General features: G+C 36.3%; 2 protein-coding genes across 2 annotated transcripts; both read right to left on the bottom strand.

Annotated features, from left to right (window-relative positions):
- Nucleotides 1-5,068: 5,068 nt before the first annotated feature.
- On the bottom strand, nt 5,069-6,007 carry LOC129741112 (uncharacterized). The gene is made up of 4 exons (XM_055732820.1): nt 5,907-6,007; nt 5,616-5,841; nt 5,382-5,544; nt 5,069-5,314 (listed from the first exon to the last, which is right to left on the bottom strand). Exons 1-3 carry the CDS (start codon nt 5,950-5,952, stop codon nt 5,454-5,456), a joined length of 363 nt encoding a protein of 120 aa, XP_055588795.1. The 5' UTR covers nt 5,953-6,007; the 3' UTR covers nt 5,069-5,314; nt 5,382-5,453.
- A 12,856-nt stretch (nt 6,008-18,863) lies between these two features.
- Nucleotides 18,864-19,890, bottom strand: LOC129740999 (uncharacterized). The gene is made up of 4 exons (XM_055732685.1): nt 19,789-19,890; nt 19,482-19,707; nt 19,244-19,407; nt 18,864-19,177 (listed from the first exon to the last, which is right to left on the bottom strand). Exons 1-4 carry the CDS (start codon nt 19,832-19,834, stop codon nt 18,933-18,935), a joined length of 681 nt encoding a protein of 226 aa, XP_055588660.1. The 5' UTR covers nt 19,835-19,890; the 3' UTR covers nt 18,864-18,932.
- Between the last annotated feature and the right edge of the window lie 7,193 nt (nt 19,891-27,083).

Raw genomic sequence — 27,083 nt, 5'->3', positions numbered from 1 at the left:
AATTAAAACGAACAAATAAGAATAAACGTATATTAAAAAATCAGTTAAAAAACAGCGATAAATACAGTTGTTTGGACATTCGTTGTTGCTACAAAAATGTTGTAAATTTATAATAACTTTGTTACTGCTTTGTCTGAAAAAAAAAACTTTCAACAGTGTTACAATTGAAAACAACAGGAATCCATCAATTATCAAAAAAAATTTGTTAAACAAATTTCATACAAACATTCAAACATGTGTTTAAATGCTGACTCTGTTGAAACATTTTCTGTTTTAAAATAAAGTAAGAAATTTGTTATAAATTTTTTAACATTTTTTGTTTCGAATCTTAAATTTGTGAAAGCCTGTTTTTTAATAACACATTTTTACATATTTTGGAGCAGGAAGTATACGAGCAATTGTCCGCAGCCGATCCATCTAAAGGTCCCGGTCCAGACAACATACCTCCGACGGTTTTGAAACATTGCGCTGCATCACTAGCTGACCCCATTTGCTGTCTATTCAATCGTTCACTGAGAGAAAGGGTATTTCCAAGCGTCTGGCGAATTGCGGCGATCACTCCTATCTACAAATCGGGAAATACACACTGCGTCGAAAACTACCGGCCAATTTCGCTTCTGTGTTCGATCTCCAAAATTTTTGAAGTTCTCATACATGGACGACTGTACGCTGCTGCCAAACCACTGATCTCCGATTCTCAGCACGGTTTCGTTAAAAAAAGGTCAACTGTCACCAATTTAGTGTGTTACGTGAGCTCGTTGAGTAACAATCTGGAGAAAGGTTGTCAAGTTGATTCTATTTACATCGATCTCGCGTTCCGCACAAGATGCTAATAGCAAAGATGGATCAACTTGGCTTTCCAACCTGATTGCTCGAGTGGATTTCGTCATACCTATCACATCGCCACGCTTACACGAAGCTAAAAAATACATGCTCGAAGACATTTGCCACCCCGTCAGGAGTTCCTCAGGGAAGTCACCTGGGACCGCTGCTTTTCATCATTTTCGTGAATGCCATTGTGTGCCACGCTTCAATCCGATACGCTCCTGTACGCCGACGATCTAAAGCTTTTCAGAAAGGTCGTCAGTGAAGTTGATTGCCTTGCCTTGCAAGCCGATATTGCTAGACTTGATAACTGGTGTCATCTTAATGGAATGCTGGCTAACGCTAAAAAATGTAAGGTTGTCAATTTTTCCCGTGCACGTCGTGTTATCAATTTTGAATATCAACTTTGTGGAGAAAGCCTGGAGAATGTGTCGTCTATTCTGGACTTAGGTGTAAAAATTGATAACAGGCTTACATTTGTCGAGCACATCGCGCTTACCGCAGCTAAAGGATTTGCAATTCTCGGATTTCTGCGTCGAAACACTCGTGATTTTGATGACATTTACGCTTTGAAAGTCGTCTATTGCTCTTCGGTATGTAGCATCTTGGAGTATGCTGCACAGGTGTGGGCTCCCTATCAGAGCGCACAATGCTACCGCTTCGAACGTGTTCAGCGTAGTTTTGTTAGGTACGCTCTACGTCGCCTTCCTTGGAATGAACCGCTTCGGCATCCACCATATGAGCAAAGATGTGCCTTAATAAACCTTGCCACACTCGAGAAACGCCGAACCTAACTGCAGCAAACCTTCATATGTGATGTGTTAACTTACCGCATTGACTCAGCATACATTCTCCAACGGGTCAATATGTATGCATCCACTAGAACACTTCGACAACGCCAGTTTCTCTGGATACCTTACCACCGTACTACTTATGGAAGAAACCATCCGATAGATAAATGTTGTGAACGTTTCAATTTAGTGTACCATCTGTTCGATTTTAACATGAGTAAGCATAGTTTTCAATTAGTTTTAAGCAGATTCTCTTAGATTTTAAGATATAAGTCTGCATGGTAATTTAACCAAAGACCAATCAATAAATAAAATAAAACAAATTCCAGATTTTTCAATGGAAAATACAGAGGTTATTGTGGAGTTATCTTAAAATTCTGGCAGGTGCATCTTTTTTCAGTCTTTGTACACGTGTACAATCTTTAAATGTTGTGGATTTTTTTTTTTTTTTTTTTTTTTGTTTCGATTATAGTCGTTATCGAAACAAAAAAAAAAAAAAAAAAAAAAAAAATGTTGTGGAGCGTTTGTGAAATTTCATGAAAAAATATCAGCTAAGAGAGTGATGGTAGCTTGTTAATGCTTTTTTGAACGCCCTAATAGTTTTAACTCAAAAACTTCCATCGAAAACATTTAGCAATAATCAAATCTCAAATGAATCTTGCAGTACGGTTTTGTTAAGCATAGATTTTGGGGCTGATTGAACAAAATTTAAGCATTTGTACTCAAACATATTTTTAAAAAAACATCCTCCTTTGTCAATTTTATTACAATGCTAAAGAATGACGAAAAATTTACCAAAAATATCGGTATTTAACCGACCATAAGCCGGTATTTACGGTATTGAGAAAATGGACAGTTTTACTGGTTTTACCGGTTTCGGTAAACCCGGTTAGACCACCCTAGTTCTGATTTTTTTTTTTCTTTTTTGATAGGAGTTTGACGACTAGTTCTGAATGATTTTTCTGAGTGTAAAAGACAAAACAAGATAAAGCAAAAAATGAGCAAAATAAAACTGGATGAATTGAAAAAAAATTTATTATTACAAGATTAAACAATGAGAACAAACAAAAATCAAGGAAGAGTCAAACATAATGAAAAAAAAACTGAGACAAATCATGACGGTTCAACAACAAACAAAGTGGAAAGAGTTAAAAATCGATATAATTGAATGAATTAGATAAAACTTGATCAATAGACTGGCCCATAACTCGACTAATTGGCCCATAACTATACATTCTAAGAGCAAGTTCACTGGTGTTGGGAAAAATTGGTAGAAATTTTGACATTTTGAAAATTATACCATGCAAAAATGTTTTCAAGATCTTTGGGCGTTGTATTTTTTACAGCACTGTTTCTATTCTAGCCGTATGTGATAGAAATATTGCTATTTTTGCATCACAGCATGCGAAACTACAACACGTGTTGTTAAAAAACTTGAAAGCCACAGCTCTTGAAAATGTTTTGGCATGGCAAAATTTGCTAAAAAATGTGCTAAAAGTGATAAATTTCTACCATTTTTTCCAACACCAGTAAACTTGCTCTAAAATTGTAAAACGATACGAAATTGCAACGCGGCTCGAGTTTGCGGAGTAGGCGGTGAACCGATGGCATGCACGTGTTTTTTTATTGTTCCAGTGAAAATTATCAATTATTGCTTCATTCAAATTGGAACTTTGTGAAAAATTATTAACAAAATGTGTTAAACGCGTAGACGGATGTGTGTGAAATAATTTAAAAACAAAAGCTACTCCTGGAAGCTTGTGGGTTTGGTTTAACTGCTGCCTAAAATTAGCTTTTAACGAATGTGTTGATCTGTTTCTGTTTCTGCTTCTGAAATAAGCTTTGCTGGGCAAGAAAAATTAATGAGTTGGGCTTAGAATAGGTTTTTGATTGAATACAGGATCTCCATTTTGAGTGATTGGGCTCTATGTGTTCAATAAATAAATTTTTAAAATGCTTTTTAGCTTTAGCTTTGAACTATAAACACTAACTATACTGACTGGACACTCGATTTCGTCTTCTGGATAATTTTTCCAACAGTACGCAATATCCATTCCAAAGTGCGCATCGATCGATTCGAAGAAATGCTATCCCAGGCATGTTTAAGGTTGCCAGATTGCCCGGTTTTATCCGGGTTCGCCCGGATATTTGATATAGAATTTGGGAACAGTCCGGCCCTGCCCGGTGGTCCGGATTTTATTAAAAAATGCCCGGATATTGCCCGGATTTTTTCACTTTATTTGGCAAATCAAACAACAAAAAATTAATTGTACCTTAATTTTTTTATTTAGCCACCGAACCAAGTTTTTTGAGCAGATTTTGCAAAAATAATCATGAAAAGTTTAAAAATACAATACAATTCAAAATCCGTTCGTGAATTTTGATGAAATTTTTTTTTTATTTTGTTATTTTAATTTTTGTGAGTAATTTTTGAATTTTGATATAATATTGCCCGGATATTTGATCGTCAATTCAGAAAAGAAATACCCGGATTTTGCTAAGTTTTTCAATAAAAATTGCCCGGATTGTCCGGTCCGGATACGTACTGAAAAAGTTTCTGGCAACCTTAGGCATGTCCAACGATAAAATCAGGCTAAACAGGTACATTTTCCCTACAGCGAATTTTTTGTCACATTTTTCAGGTTCGCCACCTGCCGTCGGTATTGCAAACCTACAAATCTGACAAAATAAATTAGACAGAAAATAATTGAATTTTTGTACTAAGTGTCATGTCAGTGTGATAAATGCTATAAATTCTGCCATTCCGAGATAGAAAGCACGCAGGAAGCATATTTCAGAGCATTAAGAGTTAAAGTATGTTAAATTTTGAAACACTTCGCTGAGAATCTCCGTACAAAATTGAAACCGATTGCGCCAGCTTGTGCTATAATCAAATAAGCTGAAAATTCCAGAAAGTCATTTTTCCACCAGACAAAAATCTGGGGAATGTCGCGTCGAAAAAAAATTTAGAAAAATTATCACAAACAAATCTGGTGTATTAATGATTAATTAATAAAAACATAAAAAAAAAGGAAAACACCAGATACATAAATCAAAAAATAAGAAATTAAACAAAACAAATAAATTCTCAAAAAGGTAAAAGTAAATTTTACGCAAGATAATATAAAATAATCAAGAAAAAACTAGAAAAATCATGATAAAATTGTAGGTTTCTGAAGGTTGTACTTTCACTTGACGAACCATCGGCCATGGAAGCCTGAGAAGCAATTCGAAGGCCAAGCCACACAGACATAGGCTGGACTTTACTACCGATGGGGGAACCATACATACATAGATTCAAACATACAAACACACTTTTGCATTGATTTTTTTTATTGAAAGTATTACCTTGATTAAAGTCAAAATAAGTGATACAAATAGCTTTTAACAAACATTTTATATCATGAATAGTTCAAAATAGTAAACAATTCAATCCAAATTTTTAAATCCATTATTATTTAAAGGGTTTTCACATTCTGCGTACTGTATAGTTGGTTTCAAGACAGCATCCACTAGCTTCATGACACCTGGAGTTCCACAGTCGTTCACTTTTTTCTGCAAACATTTTCGACCCAACACGTAGATGCCGCACACGTTATCATATCTTCTGTCCTTCGGATTTAAACTGGGACCACTGCAATCATCGAGTTCATCCCACAATCGTTTGGCACATCGAATGAAAGGAGGCTGGACCATTTCTGAGAGTATCGTATAGTTTTTTATGTTAAATCTCTTTTAGAAAGAAAAAAACAATAGATTAATTACCTTCCACGATAGCTGCATCACCACACATCAGATTGTTCAAGCTATTGATGACATCGTTACCTATTTGCATACCTAGCTGAGCATCATATCCGTAACGCACTTGCTGGTCGCTTCAGCAAAACCGTCAAAACAAGCACTTCTGGACTTCAACACTGGACAAAGCCTGGAAAGAGCATTTTTATTAAATTCCGAAATAAATGTTAAGGCAAAACGATACATTTAAACTCTACGTACGATTTGATTCGTTCTACGGTGAGTGATTCGAAGTTCAATGAGATGTCCAAGGAATTGTTATTGTTCTTGATACACGAGTCGAGATCTCCGAGAGTGGAACGATATTTCTGATAGCCGACGTCGGAGCCCGATTCCCTGATACAAAACTTCTGGATGATGGTCAGATTTTCCTGAGATCCTTTCGTTTCTTCTGATATTTCATTATCGAGGGAGCTCGCGGATGCCACTTTTAAATAAATATAGAAAACACTTTAGTTGTCTAATTCAATAGAGCTAAATTCAATCACTTACATCCCAGTACTAAAACAAGTAGAAAAATCAGTTCAGGTCGAACCATTTTTAATTTATTTTAGGAGAGATTGCCAACAAATAACATTTAACTTGAACAACTGATTCTTCGCGAATGAAAGAAATAATACTGAAAGCAAACAATATATAGACTGGCTTTTTCATCATCCTTCAATACAATTTGCTGAGACTGATTGAGGTTGCTGATAATAAAAAATATTCTGAGGACCTTTTGCACAAATGATGAAGAATATTCATTTTAAAAAAGCTCTCTTGATCATTTGAACCGTTATCAGTTAATCTAGTGCTTTTCTGTTTAATTCATTTGAGGGCTCGTTTGCTTTGTAAATAAGTTGTTAACGTGAATAACAGCTCATCATTCAAGTTTTAAGAAAAGTTGGGATTGTTCGTGAAGATCAAGTTTTTACTTACTTTGCAGCCAATAGAAACAAACACCAAATAGTAGGTAGATGCTTAATCTTGATTCGACCCAAGTTGCAGAAAAATAACAACAACATAATAACTTTTCTGTAGCAACTCTTATTGTGATGTAACGTTCGGATGAAATTTTTTCAATTACCAATATAAGCTTCTAGAAAATTAATATTTGAAATCAATAAATCAATATTGAATAAAATTAAAGTTGAAAAATTGCATGTAATGTTTTAGAAACTAATGCTCTCACTTTAAACTTCAATAACGGCGCCGGCCACGTCCTAGTAGTCAATTGATACAGGGAGCGAAACAAAAATAGTACCACTATGTGTTTTGCTTATAAAAATATTAATGATTGAAAATCACAAAAAATTTCTTGCAAAACTCGTTTTAAATTGTTAAACGGATAAATCAAGCTTAAGTTTACTTTTTTGGATGAAGCATTGAGGACCAAAAATATGAAAAAAGTGCGAAATAAGAATAGTACCACTTATGTTTTTCATCAAGAAATCAAGATTATTTATTAAGGTTTTAAATTGTGAAAATGTTGATAATAATGTTTGTTTAGTTCCATTTGTTTTGGTCACTCTGTGAGGAACGTCAAGAAAGTATATGCATAACCCCCTGAACCGTTACTATTGTGAATGTTGCTGAATGTTGCCAATTTGATTGTTTTAGCCGTTAATTTATTGTACTTTGCGCGGGAAAAGCTGTAATGTAAAATGACGATGGAATAAAAAGTTCTCTTCAGTATCAGTTTTCATACAGGAAAGTTGTTTCTTATTTCCCTACCGAAAAGTCAGAAAATGGTCTGACGAAACATTGGTGCCGTGACCAGGATGCAGGAGACTTTCGCCAGGAGCTTCTCACTCCTGTCCAGCGTTAAGCAATCCTGCCCTGGGTAAATTTTTTGCCGAACTATATTCGCCGTACCTGTCTGTACATTGACCAACGTTGGGCCCTGAACATCGACGATCTAAGCCCCCCAGTTACCCATCCCGATCTGCAATCAAACCCGTTGAATGTAGTGTACCATATCAAGCAAAAACCCGCCCGACATGAAGATTTGGCTTCCATCAACAATGACCCTACCCACCCTCCTGAACATTGAGCCTACGGATCGACCATGTAACCCGAATGGGAGTACTGATGTTGACAGCCCAGCATCAGCCATCCGGGATCCTGCGGTACTGACTGCCAGTCAGTGTCCGTCCGTAGCTATTTCCCAGTACTTCGAACCGTCCCGAAACGTCATCCCGAAAAGCAGTGGTATTCAGGTTGAATACCAGCCATCTGGATACCCGCAGTGCTTGCTGTCCGGCTAGCACTCCTGTTGTTCCGATAGTCCAAACTATCATCCATATGTGACCCGAATCCAGAGGCAAGCTGCTGATCATACAACCTACCTACCTGTGCCGACGTTTCTATAGTTCATCGTCCAGTTTTTGTGACCCAGCCTGTAAGATCCAATTTCGTAGAATTTTTTGAAACTTTTAACGATAAAAACTTGCGCTAAAAGTTGGTGGAAGAATAGTTTTAAGCTGTGCTTCAAGATCGTGACGTGAGGCCAAAACAAAACTAGGGCCGCCAATTGTTTTAGGTGGCCGGAATGTTTAGTTTCATTTGTTTTGGTCACTCTGTGAGGAACGTCACGAAAGTATATGCATAACCCCCTGAACCGTTACTATTTCAGGGTGACCATTGATGTTGAGATTCAACATACTGGCCAGAGTTGTTTTGGTTTGGATTTGGATCTCACTTATTGTTCGGAATTTGATGTACTTAATTTCACAAGTTCGTTGTGAGCTGGACAAGTTCGTTGTGAGCTGGACTGGAACGGGTGCATTGGATTCGGGATTACATCTGGATGCGGATCGACTTCGAACTCTCGGCTGTTCCTGGACATCGACTTTGGAATGTGTGTTGAACTGGATTGTCATCTTTCGGCCAAAGTGATCAGTGATCGGCACATTAGCTCCAAAGTACTTGCAATGTACTTGAGAGCTAGCAGCACTGACCGGACGGTCAGTACGGCAGGTGCTCGAATGGCTGATTTTGGAATCAGTACCACCCATCGAGCCGGATCACTTATCGGGTACAAGAGCTGTATCACTTGATGACAGGATATTGGGATCGTCGTTGGATTAAAATTCGACAATGGTGGCTCAGAATCATACATGATAAGTGCAGTAACTCCCGAAGTGCCAGTAGAGAACTTTGGTAGCTAGTAGGTACTAACCGGAAAGTCAGTAAGGAAGATGCCCAGTTGGATGTTGTTGGAATCAGGGCTATCCAACTGGGTCGAATAACTAATCGGGAACTGGGATACTTTACTTGGGTAACACGGGCCTTGGATCGGCGCTCAGTTAGGCAAAAACGTATCGGATTGAGGACCAGGGCCACTTGCCAGGGCAGCTTGACGTTTTGGTAGCGTTGACGTTATATTCCTCGGGAATGAATTCTGGCCATGGTAGCGTGATGAATCTAGGGTTGGACCAATCGGTAGGATGGTGGCATAATGCTGATGTGTCAGGACCATGTACTCCAGCAAAAACCACCAAATCCTGGTCACGGCACCAATGTTAATTTCCAGACCTTTTCAAGGATAAGATTTCGGGGTTTAAATGAAAGACAACTCGTCTCGTTAACGGTAGACTTAAAAAGAGAGCGTTTATTTAATCTTCATCATTCATTACAACTTTTCCCGCGTAAATACAGAAGTTTAACGGGAAAAGGCTAGAAAAGTGGCAACAATAAGCACTCAACAAAAATGGGTATAATACAAAGGGTAACCCATCGACGACTGTGACGTTCGATTCAGGGTGACCATTGATGTTGAGATTCAACAAACTATTTATTTGAATAGATCTCTGCATTTTAAGGCGTATTCCAGCATTCCAAAGGTTTTAAAGGGGTTTTTAAGAGATGGAACTTAATATTTTATCTATAATACTTTACCAAACTGCTTACTTCCTTCATTAACATGACGTGAAATGATGAAACAAACATTTTGGGTTATTTTTGAAACAGATAAAATAGGTTGAAGTTCAAAAACTTTGTTTTTTTTTTCAGTAAACCACACTTTTTTCCAGTTTCCTGTCGTAAATGGCATTAATTTCTTGCAGTTAGAACCAAAATAAGTCTCAATATTGATTTTTGGGGTTTATTTAGGTCCATATCCATTTCAAGGTAGTTTTTCAACACATTTTTGTTGTAGTTCACGCTGCAGGAAAACTTTTCCGGATTCGCAAAAAATCATCAGCACAAGAATATTCAACCGCCAAAGTTCTTGCTCAACTCCACTTTCGATTCAAATGCAAATCATACCAATAATACTGCCAGCCATCTGATTTATCAAGCTCCATCGAAAAATACAACATTTTTCTGATTATCGGAGCAAGAAATTCACTTTTAAGTGATCTAAGACGTTCACACGATACCAAGTACTATTTCTTGACCAAAATCATCCAGCACCCCTAATTAATTCCGAATATCTTAAAATGGGTATCAATTCCTTTCAATGCCAGATAGTGAGAGCCTATTTTTAAGATTCAAATTAAGCCTAGAATCCATGTTCCATCATTTTAGGTAATGTTAATAAATGTTAATGAAGGAAATAAGCAGTTTGGTAAAGTATTATATGTAGATCATATATCAAAATCTTAATCGCTAGAGGAGCATCTCTTAAAACCCCCTTGAGAACCTTTGGAAAAATAGAAAACACCTAAAAATGCAGTTATCTATTAGAATAGTTCGTAGAAGCATCATATTTCACTTTTACACAGTTTATCTTAGGAAATAATCTTGATGTATGTTGAAAACTCCAGTGATACCATTCTTATTTCGCACCCTTTTTTCATATTTCATTCCTCAACACAAATTACTTCGTCCAAAAAATGTGAACTTATGCTTGATTTATCCGTTAAACAATTTTAAACAAACTGTGAAAGAAAATTTTGGTGATTTCCAGTCATTCATATGTTTGCAAAACACGTAGTGGTACTATTCTTTTATCACTTAAAGCTTAGTTCTTTTAGAAATGGGACATTTACGAATGCCTGTATCTAAAAAACCATTCGTTTGAACGAAATACTTTCTATGAAGAAAAAGAAGGTAATGTTATGAACTTTTATGAAAAAATTTGAAAAAAAATATTTACCGTTTTTTGTTAAAGAAATTTCTACTTTATTCGTGGTATCTCCCATTGGCCGGCGCACACTTTTTTCAGTCATGGTATTGATCAGTTTCTCCAACTTATACTTCGTAAAATTTATATTTTAGGTAGCTTCACCCTCCTTCTTCAATTTCTGATACTTTTTGGTCCAATTCTTCTCTGGACACTGGAAACTGGAAGCATTTTAGTGGATACAGTTGTTTCGAAATGAACAAATTTGAATATTTTTGACCACATTTTTGAACGTTTTTTTTCGGTACCGGTTTTTCAGCTTAAGAGCTTTGGAACTATCAAAAAATGGTTGTTTGAGGTTGGATTTCAATGAGTCATCACTAGGCAACACTTTCAGCTTATCGGAGAAAATTGTTTTGGACGTTTCAGCGATCTACCCTTAGTTTTTCGTTTATTGAAAATTAAAAATGCTGGTATGAGACTCGACTTCCTTGATGAGCCTGAACCGTTGTTGCCGATCATGTGCTTCTCTCCAATGCTTGATTTGAACTTTGTGGACATTATTGACAGTGTTTGCATACTTATCCACCACAGAAACTCAGTAATTCTTTGAATAATCAACGGTTTTGTCAGCTATCAATTTGATAATGACGTATTTTCAAGGAAACTGTGCAAAATTATTTTTTTCTTTTTCTCTTGCATCGTACATATCTCAAAAACGCGTAAATATTAAATTTTGAAAAAAATAGGTCGAATAGTACTTTTTACAGGCAACAAAATGCTGTCAAAATTTTCAATATCCAATAACCAGTTAACGAGCTATTGGCAAATGAAAGTGTCCCATTTCTAAAAGAACTAAGCTTTACTGTAAAAAGGAAAATAACAGAAAAACATAAAAGAATATAGACTTATACTTTAGGACCGAGGTCACCTCTGCATCTTAACAAAACCATTTTGATGCAGATGTGGGGAGGGATATGATCAGATGACAAGTTTTTTAGATGAATCGTTGCGATTAGTTTTAGTGTGGTGGACCCGCAACATTGTATTTATCAATATTACAGTTCGTTTATGCATGCAAAGCATAAACAAACTGTATATCGAACAAAGTCCAATGTGAGGGCTCAGCGCAAGACGCTGACTCCGCACTTTCGGACTGTACTATGTTCGGTCGGTCACCGCACGCAGCACTGTAAAGAAAGTAGCAAATAGATTAGTCTTAAGTGACACACGAACGACAGCACACGTATTTTTATTCAATTAACAGATATCACAGGGCCTTTCGAATGGGAAATAGTTCATGGCGATCCTGCCCGGTTTTTATTACTTGGTGACACGCGACGTTCGGAAAAGTAAAACTAGTTAAAAGTGCAAGTGTCAAAAAATATTCCCTTAAAAAGTACAAAAACTCAACTAGCACTTTACAATGGGATGGTTCAGCGCGGACGAAATCGTCGCGCCGGTGACGAACAGTGCGTGCGAGCAAAATCAAGTAGCCCAAACAGTGGCACTGTGTGCGATTGCGGCAGCCGCTATCGGATATATTTCAGTTAAGGTGATAATAAAACTACACCGCCAACAAACGGAACGAGTAGCCACTCGTGCGATCCAAATGAACAACTTATCGGCAACACCTTAAAAAGTAAAAAAAAAAAAAAAAAATGTTAACGGGGAAAAGAAGTGTGCTAATCTAGTGAGTCAGAAACAAAAGACAATCAATGAACAATGAGTACAACAACAAACTACGAACAGAACGAAATTCTGATTAAAATATGCAAGCAACAACTGGAAGCGATAAGGGAACAACTAATGCTACGGCTGAAGGAAGATCCGTTCACTCAACAGGAAGTAAATGCGTACATCAGGCTGGTGAATAACATTTTCGATATGGCCACAGGAGCATCTGTAGAGAACCACCACGCTAGGAAGCAGAGGAACGTCCTGACCAACCTGAAAGATGAACTGGAAATGATCCTCACATGGAACGTTGGGAAACCATTACCTACATCTATGAAACATATAAGCTAAGTATCTAAAATAAATAGTTATACAAAACAAGTTAGTAACCTAGAGTTCAAAAATTTTTAGGAACCGCTACAAACCAGGAAAAAAAAACGGAATAATGAGTAATGAGAGTAAATTTAACAATTTCTAACAAATATTTAACTTTAAAAATAGTCTCAAGAAACTGATGTGCACTATTAAGGGAAAAGAAACTTCACCGAAACTAGAGGTTATTGAGGTTTAATGTTACTAAAACATTGTTCAGGAACAAGTATAAGTACTATTTCATGGAACTTCGGAAAAAAAATGTTTTAAGTGGTATACCATCCAAAATGGCTAAGCTAGACTTAAACATAGCTTTAAAGGTAGTAAAACCTTTCGATGGTTCCGCAGTTAACCTGCAGAGCTACATCGAAAGTATAGAACTTTTAAAAGACTATGCGGAAGGAGTACCTCCCGCAGAGCTGATAAAATTTCTGAAAATTACATTGACCGGAACTGCCCGTGGGGCATTCGACAGTGTTGCAACCGTCGATGCCGCCATTGAGGCATTGAAACAAAAATTCGGAGTCAAGCTCACTCCGAAGGCGGTGGAAAGTGAGATGCTTTCCAAACGCCAAAGCAACAAGACACTAACTGATTTCGGAGACGAAATCACAAAATTATCGTCCAAATTGGCCGCTGCTTACGTTTCGCAAGGAACGTTTGCCAGCGAGTCAGCCGCCAGCAACCTGGTAGAAACGGTTGCTGTGCGCGCATTTGTTGATGGGCTTAAAGATCCATCAGTAAAATTTTTATTAAGAGCACGAAACCCGACAACTTTAAACAAAGCGGTTTCAGATGCTCTGGAGTGTCAAGCAACACCCCATCAGGAAAACTGTGTTGACACTCTAATGGCACTCTGGTGCACAACCGGAAAACCGTCATATAGAGGCAATGGACAAAATCAATGGAGAGGCAGAGGCCACCCTAGAGGACATGGTTCCTACAGAGGGAATAATGGATACCGTGGAAGAGGTAACAATTATACCAACTACAACCGTGGTTCCAACAATAACAACTATGGTAATAACCATAGCAACCAAAACCAAAGAGGGAATAATCGAAGAGGTCGAAACGGTCCACACATGGCAAACATTGCCGAAGGACAACAACAACAAATTCAACAACAACAACCACAACCCCAAAGACAAGAACGAGAAAGGGAAGAAGCCAATCTGATTGATCTTTTTCGCTAATTTTAATGCGAAAAAGGCTCTCAGAGTAAAATTTTTATTATTTGGTAAGGAAGTAGAACTAATAATTGACAGTGGAGCATCTTGTTGTATTTTGGACAAGAGATGTCTCCCTGAAATTTTCAATATAAATAATTCACAAACATTGGAAATAAGTGGTGTAAACGGAGTTACCAGCACGCTGGGATACGTTGAAACTTTTGTAGGATATAATTCTGTAGAATATCCCATTAAGTTTAATATAATAGAGAGTTTACCGGATACAGTTAATGGTTTAATTGGCACAGATTTTCTGAAAGAATTTGGAGCAAATATCGATTTTGTAAATATGAAAATGGAATTGAAACCACTAGATAGTGAAATGTGTTACATAATACCTGCTAGAACTGAGGTAGTAAAGCTCATAAATACAAAACTCACTGAAACATGTATTGTACTAAATCAAGAGATACAACCACATGTATACATCGCGAATACAATTGTTCAACCTTCGAATGGGAAAATACCCATTCACATGGTTAACGTGAAAAACAAGCCAGTAAATATTTCAAATCTGAAACCAATTATTAAACCAGCGAGTGATTATTTGGTAGTGGATATGAAACATTCAAAAGATGCGAAAGACAGAATAGAGCAACTTCTTCAAGAGTTGGAATTAAGCCATTTATCACCAGCCGAAAGAAGGCATATAGTACAAATATGCACGAAGTATGCCGACATATTCTGTTTAGAATCTGACAAATTGACAGTGACGGATATTTACAGTCCAGTTATAAAAGTCAAAACAGAAGTACGACCAATCTATAGCAAACCTTATAGATTGCCTAACTCGCAAAAGGCAGAGATCGAAAAACAGATAAACAAAATGATTGACGAAAACATAATAGAAAAGACGACTTCCGCATGGAACAGTCCTATTTTATTGGTACCCAAGAAAAGTTCTGGGGATACGAAAAAATGGAGACTTGTAATAGATTACCGAAAAGTCAACACAGCGGTAGAGGATGACAAATTCCCTCTACCCAACATTGATGAGATTATAGATGCTCTTGCAGGAGCAAAATATTTCTCTCATTTAGACCTATCACAAGGGTACTATCAGTGTCAGTTAAGACCTGGGGATAGACCTGTGACTGCATTTTCAACACCGTCAGGGCAATATCAAATGACAAGGCTGCCCATGGGTTTGAAAATCAGTCCATCATCGTTTTCTAGACTTATGACAATTGCCATGTCAGGATTGGACATGACGAGATGCCTAGTTTATCTGGATGACATTATTGTCTTCGGGAAAACTATAGAGGATCATAACAAAAATTTGATGTCCGTTTTCGAAAAACTTCGAGGCGTTAACCTTAAATTAAACCCGAAAAAGTGCAATTTTTTTAAAACAGAATTGCTTTATTTAGGCCATATGATTTCTGCGGAAGGAGTAAAACCTGACCCAGAAAAAATAAAAGTAGTGAAAAATTGGCCAAAGCCTAAAGACGCCGACCAAGTTAAGCGATTTGTAGCTTTCGCTAATTACTATCGAAAACACATTCAAAATTTCGCTAGTTTATGTTCACCATTGAATTATTTAACGAGAAAAAACATTCCATTTCAATGGAATGATAAGTGTGAACATGCATTTAATACACTTCGAGAAAAATTTTTAAATCCACCAATTCTCGATTTTCCCGACTTCTCAGAAAATAACAAATTTACTCTGCATACAGATGCATCTGGGTATGCAATCGGCGCCGTCCTTTCTAACAAGAATGGCAGACCAGTTGCTTACGCAAGTAAAACTCTGAATTCAGCAGAAAAGAATTACCCAACCATAGAAAAGGAACTTTTGGCCATAGTATGGGGTATAAGACATTTTAGACCCTACCTGTATGGGAGGAAGTTCGATGTCTTTACCGACCACAGGCCGTTAGTGTACCTTTTCTCAATGACTGATCCTTCTAGTCGACTGACAAAGTTTAGGTTGGCATTAGAAGAATACAATTTTGATGTGATTTATAAACGAGGCAAAGAGAATGTGATAGCAGACGCGTTATCACGTTTTTCATCTGACGAGTTAAAAGGAATCAACATGAAAATTAACCAAGATGCATTCGTAACAACGAGATCTAAGACAAAACAAACAGCAAATGAAACTGCAACACCAACGATGAAGGTGAATGGCCATCATTTTTCATCAGGAGGAATAGCAGAAATTATTCTTGACAATAGCATTTCTATGGAAAGTACCATGTCCGATTGTGGAAGGAGAATTATTGTAAAACCGGCAAAGTCATTGGTTCAGCTACGGCGAACTATGAAAAGCCTAAAAGAAGTATGTAAGAAAAATAACCTAAACGAGCTCGTAATAATACAAAATTCTAGAAGTGCGCACAACTTTTATAACAGTCTCTTGGAAAATAATTTGCTAGATGAGGTACCAAAAATATATGCTTTGAACAAAGGTATTAAAATAATCCAAGATGAAAAAGAAAAACTTATAATTCTCAATGATTTTCACATACTTCCCACTGCAGGGCATGCGGGAATAAAGAGAACACAAAAGACCATAAAAAGTAGATATTTCTGGAATAATATGAATAGAGATATTGAAGATTTTATTAAAAAATGCGAACTTTGTCAACGAAACAAGACCTTACCAAAAACAAAAATCCCAATGAAAATAACAACAACTGCAGAAACTGCATTTGAGAAAATTTATATGGACATAGTAGGGCCATTAATACGGTCTGAAGGGTCTGAATATATCCTAACAACGCAGTGTGAATTATCAAAATTCATAACCGCGACACCAATAGAAAATAAATCAACAGAAACAGTAGCAAAAGCTTTCATCAAAAGTGTAATTTTAAAATTTGGCGTCCCAAAAGTCATAGCATCTGACAGAGGAACAGAATTCATGTCAGGACTATTCACAAAATTAGCAGAAATTTTACGAATCGAAAAATTAAATTCAACAGCATATCACCACCAATCAATTGGTGCGTTGGAAAATTCACATAAGGTACTGGGGAATTATTTAAGAATTCAATGTGATGGTAAACTATTTCAATGGTCTGAATGGGTTCCATTCTATGAATTCGCATATAATAATACAGTACATACAGCAACAGGGTACACACCTTTCAGTTTGGTATTTGGGAAATTGGCTAACATGCCTGCAAATTTGACTGAAAATCAGAATAACGCTTACTATAATCTGGATGATTATTGCACAATATTACAACTGAAACTGAGGCATACACATGAAGAAGCAAGGAAACACCTGCTATCCCAAAAAGAAAAAAGAAAAGAACACTATGACACAGACAAGAAAGCACTAAAGTTGAATATAGGAGACCTAGTACTAATAAAAAATGAAACAGGAAACAAATTAGAAGCCAAATACAATGGTCCATATGAAGTGTTGGAAGATTTAGGAGAAAATGCAAGAGTTAAAATAAAAGACAAGGTGGACGAAGTCCACAAAGATAGGATAAAACTATTTGTAAACTAAATTAGGACGTGTGGTGGATAGAATAAGGACTTAACATTATAAACATCATAAACATAACATAACAACACTATTTTACATTTTATTAAATACGAATCATACGTATAATTTAAAAATTAAATCTATAAACTAATTTTTAAATTTATTAAGGAAGGGCGTGTGGTGGACCCGCAACATTGTATTTATCAATATTACAGTTCGTTTATGCATGCAAAGCATAAACAAACTGTATATCGAACAAAGTCCAATGTGAGGGCTCAGCGCAAGACGCTGACTCCGCACTTTCGGACTGTACTATGTTCGGTCGGTCACCGCACGCAGCACTGTAAAGAAAGTAGCAAATAGATTAGTCTTAAGTGACACACGAACGACAGCACACGTATTTTTATTCAATTAACAGATATCACAGGGCCTTTCGAATGGGAAATAGTTCATTAGAAAATCACAATACTTTGCGATAAAACTGTATCGAACCTTAAAATAGAGCTGGTCGTAAAAGAGAGACCGTAAATATATTTGCATGTTTTCCTTTTCCCTAAAGAAGTTATTGAACAAATTGAACAAAACAAAAATAATGTTTATTTACTTGAATTTTGACAACATAAACTTCCTCTTAGTTTTGATTGATGAATATAGAAAATATCAAACTTGTTGCTTTTTTTAAAATAATTTCCATCTCAGCCATGATTGAACATACTAACAATCTTTAAATAAACATTTGCATCATAACGTGTGAATACGAAATTCAACAAATTTTCAATTGGACTTCACTAATTGATAAGTTTTCTAACACGACGTTACACCCATTCCTTTGGTCCTCATTAACTGTTTACAACAGCCTCATGAACTGTTGAGTAAAATAAATTATATTTAAAATAAGAAATTTTCTTCTCAGACACCCGGTCTGAGTCTTCAAAAAAAAAAAAAAACTAATCAAAGTCTCGTGTTTGAAAACTTTAAAACATCAATACTTGTTCAGCTGCGTAATATTGTAGAAAAAACAACGATAATAAACGTAAAATATGGAACGTGCTCACCCGGTTGATTGTTGGCAAAAACAACATTTTTCATGCAGAGGTGTTCGTTAACCATTTAAAGTTAGAGACACTTTACCATAAAGTCCGACTAAGTCAAATCACAAGTCTTCACTTAATCATTACATGGCGAAAATATTACTAGAACACATTAGTTTCACTTTAACTAAACTCTACAAAACTATAATTTGGTTAAAATTTTCGCGGACGAAGACAAAAACACGTGCTGTTCGCGAAAGTCATGGTCTACTCCCATTCAATTAAAACGAATGACCATTTGTAAACAAAGTGCAGTGTTTCTACTGAATCAAAGTAATCGAATGACCGAATGTTTGATGAAAGAATGCAACAAAAATTCAGTAAGTTAGGTCAATCTCTCTTATTTTCTTGATATTTTCCAAGAACATTACTCTTGATTGGGAATAAGTAAAAAGATTTTCAAACACAAAAATTGGTGCATCAATTTAGCCCCAAGTGATTTTCTGTGAGGAAACTTTATGTTTGATGGACTTTTAAGATCTCATTTCATTTCGGAATAAATTAAATCCATCATCAATGAAGATTGTTAAAAATTTATTATTTGATTGAGTAAATATTACAGAACGTTTGTTTGTCCAACCCATCCTATATATATTTTGTTCATTTTTAATTTATTTTTTTATGAATAGTATTTCCTGTTGATGCATTTGTTGGTTAAAAATCATCATCCATACATCTACCGAACTTGTTAAACGGTTCCAAGACAGCATCCACTAGTTTCATGACTTCTTGAGTCTCACAGTCGTTCACTTTTCTCTGCAAACATTCTCGACCCAACTTGTATGCCCCGCACACGTTATCATATCTTGAATTCTTTGGGAATAAGCTAGGCCCACTGCATTCATCGAGTTCATTCCATAATCGAGTAACACATTGATGGAAAGCTCGCTGTCCCATTTCTGGAAGAGTTTTTTTTAAACATTAGTGTGAATTGTTAATTTATTTAAAACAAAAATGTTATTCACCTTCATAGATGGATGCATCACCACACATCAAATTGTATAAATTGCTGGTGATTTCATTCGCCACCTGCCCAGTTAACGAAGCAGAATCTTCGCGAAAGCACAAGGTGAAAGCTTCTTTAAAACCATCGAAACAAGGGAGACTTGTGTTCAACAATGGACAAGGGCTGAAAAGTAAATATAATTTTTTTATCATTATATATAACGTTAAGTCATTACAAGACATGTAAGCATTACGCACTTTTTTATTCGTATCACACCGGATGATGTGGCCTCGAATGATATATCCGACGAATCGTTTAAATTCAGTATGCACAAGCCGAGATTTCCGAGTGTGGAAAGATATTTCTGATAGGCTGCATCGGATCCTGATTCCCTGATACAAAACATTTGAATGAGAGTTTCATTTTTCAACAACAGTCCCGACTCTTCTGTTTCCATCAAAACGAAGGCGCCTGCAGATGCCACTTAGATGAATAAAAAAATAAATAAATAAATAAACACTTTAGATGTTCAGTGTTAATAAAGCTAACTCAAAAGTTACTCACATGTTAATACTAGAACAGCCAGCGCAATTACTTTTAGTGTAATCATTTTCAGTATTTTTAAGTAAAGATTTTTTTTATAATACTACCTCTTAGAACAAATGATTTTAAGCTAATGCAAGAACAATCATTGAAAGAAAACAATTTATAGTAATTCATCAACACACTGAAAAAATTCCTGAAACAGATTTCGTGCAATGATGACGAATTATTCTGAAGATCGATTTAAATCGTTATCAGTCAATCGAATGTTTTATTGACTGTTCTTCAAAAACCGACCGTATGCTTCTTGCACATTGGTGATTAGAAGGAATTGCAGCTCATCGAATGGTTACCAATAATAGCCGGAAATATTCGTAGAAATCATATTGCCTATCATTTAGTGCCCATCAATATATTTACAAATAACAGCTGTTCATTCATGGTTAACAAATGAAAAGCAAATTGATATAGAGTAAAAGTACGAGTCGGGTAAAAGTACGTTTTGAAATTATCACAAACTGAGAACAGCAAAATTCAAATTTCTTCCATGGATAGATTACGATTTTGAAAGTCTACATCTTAACTTTTTTTTTTGTTGAAGTTAAAAATACTCTGAAAAATGAGGTAAAGTATCTTTTCTGAACGTATTAAAAATAAATAGCATATGGAATTTACGTAAAAATCAAATATTGTAACGAATTACACTGGATTCTATTTTTAACCATCTCATTTTACACGGTTTTATTTTAAACGACTTTTTTTAAACGATTTTCTCGAAATAAGACGATTTTCGAACACGTCAAAACAGGTTCTAGACATTACCCCTTTTGCAAAACTACTTCTGGGTGTAAAATTGATTCAGACGTTGCTTCCTGACGGAAACATGGGCCGCAATGACCACTCAGAGACTCTGCGGAAGTTTCGGAACAACCGTGCCTTAAAACTCAAAACTAATCAATTGAGCCTCCCGGTTTCACTCAAATCACCTCAGAATGGTCTACTTGGTTGAAAATGACCGATTTACAGTCCAAGTTGGCCATTTTACTCAAAATGAGCGATGAATTTTGCCCAGTTGTTTTGAACTTTTTTAAACGATTTCTTTTTTTGCACGTACACAACAATCGCTTAAAAAAAAGAATCCAGTGTACAGTTAAAAATCTGTCTTAATCGATTCAGGCTTTACAGACTGAATAAATAATGATGGAACAACTTAAGATAAACATAAAATACTCAGTACCGAGATGGGAATCGAACCCAAGCCATCAGTGGACCAGCGATTACCGCTAAGCCGACTACTCGACCACCGAGACGTACCACAAAATCAAATTCATTTCGAAAGTTTGAATTTTAAATTTTTATTTGAAATCACTATTTAAGACAAGCAAAATAAAACTTTTTTCAATCTTATATAAAAATGGAGGCGTTCATCACGTATAAACGGACAGTCGGAATGAAGTGAAATTTGGTATCCGAGGGTTTTTCGGGTCAGTGATGGTTTGTATAACACACTCCAGATTATCTCTTTTTATGGAAGGGAGGCTCAAACAAAATCAACTCGAAATGGGCTACAACTCGAACAACTTTAAGCGATTTTTGTGAAAACTAATTAAAAATAAAATTAAAATTGTATGATGAAGTGAAATATATTTGTTCTTGGTTATAGACAGAAATAAGGATAGTTTTATAATAAAGACTGGGTAAACGATTATAGATTTCTTATCGACATCACTCAGCGAAATTCGGATTTCTCGACAAAAACAATATCTGCAGTGATTTGTGATTAAACCCAAAAAGTTTGTAACGATTTCACAGGGGAACATCATTTTTGGTTCCTATATTTTTCAATAGTTGATTTTATAAGATTTTGGCGTCCTGAGTTCAAAACATTTCACAGATTTCGTCTATTACTTCTAAAGCATGGATCACCATGAATCTGGACGCACTGTTTATTATACCATTGCGCTCTTAGTTGTTGGATCTGGAATGTTTTGATAGTACTTTGTTTGGAAATGTTTCCTCTATCAGTGCTGAAAATTTCATTACGATTCGTTTTGTTCCAAAAAAGTTACACGTGATGGAAGCCGCGAGACGAAAATAATTTTGGACACTCACGTTAAAAGCCGACGTGGTTAGGTTGAAAAAATCGCGAAATCGTTAAAAATGCTCAAATCAACCGTGTGCAGCGTTCTCAAACGTTTCCGTGAGATGCATACTATCGATCGGCAGGTTCATACCAAGCGTTATAGTGGACCTAAGAATCAGAAACTGCATTTGAAGGTGTTGAGAACGATCAAGGCAAACACAGGGTAGTCGGACTACGACATCGCTAAGAAATGCAATACCGACCGGTACACCGTCAGAACGATTAGTCTGCGCGAAGGAATACGATCTTATCGGGCCAGTATGCAACCAAACCGGACAATGAAGCAGAATTTAGTAGCCAAAGGACTTGCCTGGAAAAAAGGACATCAACCCACTCAACTGCCCTCAATTCCGCCCTATCGAAAAATTTTGGACAATTTTCGAGCAGAAGATGAAGAAGCATGGTAGGGCGACTCGAAAAGCAACAGAGATTAAGAGATTGTGGAACAAAATGGCCACTAAGGTCAGTGAATAGGGTGTCCAAACTTTGATGAGTGGTTCTAGACGAAATGTTCGAAATTTTATCAAAAAAACAGCGAAATATTTTTTTTCTTATTTTTCCTTTCAAGAACAATAAAAACCCTACATTATGATTATAAAATTTCTTTTTATCGTTTACATAGCTCCGAGATAGACCCGTTTTAACGCGTCCAGATTTGTAGTGATCCATGCTTTAAGTCTCGATGATATGGCGTGTGGAAATTTTTAAATTGATCAGTTTTGGGTAAAATCAATCTTTTACGTCTCTGTGGCCGAGTGATTAGCTTGGTGATACGATAATTTCATGGACCACCTGATCATGGGTTCAATTTCCATCTCGGTATTGGGTTTTAGATGTTAATTTTAAGTTATCCATAGTCAATCTGTAAGCCGGAAAGGTTAAGACGGTGTATGCCTTTTCATAACTGATAAACCAATCAACCTACACAGAAACAAAAAGTTTATGTTAATTTTTTTTACGGCAAATCAGTCCAAACTTTTTTATGACACGAATTTTATTACATTCCCGACGTTTCGGTGTCGTATGACACCATCTTCAGGGATTAAATAGTCGTTGTGTCTTGTTTTTGTGAAAGCGTACTGTTTTAGATTCCGTTACTAGAGTAGTTTCACAAATATTAACAAAACACTTAGCCGTAACGCGGCAGAACTCTGTTGAATCATATCTTCTTCGGTTCCCACTTGGTGTGTTATAATGGCATTATGTTTCCCGAAAATATGATTTTTTTCGTACAATGCATTTTAAAAAAATCTGGCAATTCAGGTATCAGAAAAGGGGTTGGCTCAAAAGCGGCTAATTATCCAAACAATCGGGAAAATTGTGCCTAAAATGACTAACCAGATACAAGATATTTGAAGGGCAAAGCACTTTTTATTTTGAGCCAGTATTTCAAAAAAACCTTTGTTGTTCTGTGTAAAATGTCCTATAAAAATAAACACTCCATGCAAAATGGGCCAAAAAAATCCAATAATGACCAATGTAAACTCAATACAAAGTTACACAAGTACATATTTAATGTATTCATCTATTTGTGATGTGCAATAATTTTATGCTCCATCTCGTTGATAAGCCTTTTGATGAAAATTAGTTTGTCTGATAAAAGCACAAAATTACTCTAAAAAATGTTAGATGTATATGCTACGGCTTTACCACACCATTTGGTTAAAAAGTGTATTTGAACTTATTGAACACCCTGTAGAATGATTCGAAGAAGTATCAAGTGTAGCTGTAAACTTTCTTCCAGCTCCAACACCGACCCCAGCTATTTCAACAACCAATGTACATCGTCCACTATTTTTATAATGAACTGGACTCTCAGACCTCAAATCACCTACGAAACGAAAATAAACGCGATGCAAACTCAAATTATCCAACTTCTGTACGAATTTTTGACACAAATAGCAGTTCACAAGTAGCAAATAAAATAATTTTTCAGGTGTAAAAATCAGCAGAAAAAATAAATACACCCGTCAGTCACGGTCGCCGCCTACTGCGATCTTTATTATGAGATAACATTTGCTCGAAAAAACTTCCCTACCAGTAAAATCCGTTAAGTTTAGGCAATAAATATTGTAAATATGTTTTCACTGAAATGAGATGACATAAATGGCCAGGCTTCGACCAGATTGAACTGAACGCCATTATAAAATTTTGAATCTGCAGATTTGGAAACTCATGTTATTCTTATACAAGACCAAAAAAATGAAATAATTCATTGGGATGTGTTTCTTGGATTAAAAACTTTGTATTCTGGTCGTTAATTTTTACAGATTTCGTCTATAGTTGACAATATTTTTACCTTAAACTCAAGCGACTCGAAAAAATGATGATGGCGTTCAGTTCGGTCTGGTCGAATCCAGACCAAATGTTATTAAAAAGTGAAGTACTACTACTACGAATTCAACTGCCTTCTCGAATGGGTAAAAATCAGATCACATGAAGATGTACATAAATAAATTATTCGAACTTTGAAACAGTTTTGAGATATTTATTGTTGATTGAGTGTTTGATGATTTTCTGAAAAGCTTCCATGTTTATCAATGTTACCCCGGTCATCAAAGTTATCTTAGCTTAAAACAAAACGACACGGATAAACAAACGAAGAATGACGAAATCCCGTCAGAGCTCACGTTCAATCTTGCGGAATCAATCACAAATTTATTGTCCAGCTTTTTCAATACTTATTTTTTTGTCAAATTTCTACATTGTTGTCCTGAAACTCTCAAATTTCTTTAATTCTTAAAGATTTTTCATGAGAAACGGATACTTTGCGTTCAAATCAAAGCCTACTCCTCAAAAATTTACGATGCTACATCACAAAATAAACAGAATGTTGCATTTTTCCTCAACTTCGTGGACGTGGAGCAATGTTGATGATCTCTACCAGGCAGGGATCATCATCACTCCAGTCCGGGAATGGCATCCCAAAACATTATTACCCCTGCTCATCGCGGTGTTGCCAGAGAGTCAAACAAAAACCATTCAATCGAATGTGTTTTTATTGTTTGTTGTTTGGCTGTTTGGTTGTCTCATCTTGCCCCTTGCCCTGCCTCCAATGCAATGATGGCGCTCATTCGTTTATGTTATGGGTGTCTTGGCTTGACTTGCGGCAGATGATGCACTTTCGGTTCGGTTCGGGTTAATGGTTTACTGGCTGTTGTCGTTTGCTGTTTTGTTGTTATTTTACTGCACACTTAAGCCAGGTTTCCACGGCGTAAGAAGGAATTTGCAGCGGTGGAATGAAGAACTTGGGGAAGTGGATAACCCCTCCCGAGCAATTATTTATGAGGCGACAATGGTTTCCGATGTGTGAATGAAGTACACATAAGTGTCGGTAAACGGCATTTTGACTTTTATTACACCGTCAACGTGATGGAATGTTTGAACCTTTGCTTGATGGCGTATTAGTTTTGAGAACTAATGATTGGAAGCTACAAGTTGAGTTCTTATTTTCTTGTTATTTTAGAGGGAACGTTGCTTTTTATTACTAAGGTTCTCGAATAATGGCTATTTTAGGAACGGTTCGTCGACAAACAACCAAAAAATGTAGGTTTTTGTTCAACTTTTGCCAAAAATGTTATATTACCTAGCTCAATAAAACCACTGCTCGACTACGGCGGTTGTTTCATGAACGCACCCTGATGATCTTCTCTTAATTTTCACTGTCATTAGCATGTGAAATGCAATCGAAATTGAGCCCAAACCAAATTTGCAGGCAAACCAAAATCGCACGCTCCAGTTGCAATTGAGAAGCTGGTACGATATAACGATAATAATAATGAGGTCTTTCAACCCCCAGCCTCGATAATATGATTTGGGTCATCGCCGAATGCAGCCTTCTCTGCTCGGATGCTGAGGCTGCCAAGAGCGATATGCTCCCACATAGTTACATACATTCAATACAGTGGACACACACACACAAAACCGGGTGAGTTCAACCAAAATATCAATTAATTTATCGCTATGACACACTGCACACACTGACTGTGGGTGCGTGTAATCATCGATAGGACACACAATAGGGTGGTTCAATGTGGTAGATCACGTTGGAGCTCGATTAAAAGGACAATCACTTGAACCACCCTAACAGCCAAAAACCAGCCTTTTCCCTCGCCCCGGGGGGATAAAAAGCAGCCTCCAACCAGTGTACGTGTTCTGTGGTTGCTGGAAAATGAACATCATCGTTGGGATTCGGCCAGCCCCACAAACAACCGGAACATTTGACCCTTTCGCCCCTCATACACGTTCACCTGTGCGCTTCCAATCTACCTTTTGACTGCATCCTACATGAGCCAAAAACTGCAACTGCTACAAGGCTTTATGACCTGAATTTTTTCTCTCTCGAAATTCATGACTTCATAATTGCATGATTACTATCGGAATAAAGTATCTTTAAATTAAGTGTCGACGCGTTTTCCCCGAAGTTTATATGTATTATTTTGTTGATCAGCAGAAACCTTCCAGTTCAATTCACAATTAGTGAGAAAATTAATTTTCCAATTCTCGTCCAACAGGTTCTGTGTTTTATTTCAATTAATTTGGGTTTCTTTAGAAAACAAATTGCGATAGTGTCATCGTATAAACCTCATGACCAATTTTCAATTCATGAAACACAAAACAAAACATTCTTGGAATCTCTTATCTTTGAGAAGATCCCAAAAACAGTGGTCGGTAACCTTACCTTTTTCGACGTGAAGCTGCGCCGAAACGTCCAATTGATAGAAATTTTGCACAGTTTGCAAACTTGGTTAATAGATTAGAATAATATCAAAAGTTGATGCAGTGACATTTTTATTTCAATCATTTTTGTCATTTGTTTGTCATTTTTGTCAATTTTGTCATTTTTGTCATTTTTGTCATTGCGAACTGAAAGCGCCGCCCGCCATCTTATTTATTTATTTATTGTACATCAACAGATCACATATTGATCCTAATGATAAAATTAAAAATTAAAATTAAAGACACTACAAATACAATGGTCTACATAAAACTTAAAGCTTTAAGGATTTTTCTTCGGAATGCATCCCTCGAAACGTCAAAATCAAAATGTTCGGAGTAGCGGTTGAATGTCTTGATTACACCTATAAGTGCTGTGTTAGCCCCATAATTATTCAAACGAAGAGGGACGTAGAGCTGGAAATCACGATTTCTCAAACCACGTGGTCGTATGTTG

This window comes from Uranotaenia lowii, chromosome 2, assembly GCF_029784155.1.
Source record: "Uranotaenia lowii strain MFRU-FL chromosome 2, ASM2978415v1, whole genome shotgun sequence".
NCBI classification, from domain to species: Eukaryota; Metazoa; Arthropoda; class Insecta; order Diptera; family Culicidae; genus Uranotaenia; species Uranotaenia lowii.
Note: the sequence above shows the minus strand (reverse complement) of the source record. Positions and strands in the feature narration are given on the sequence as shown.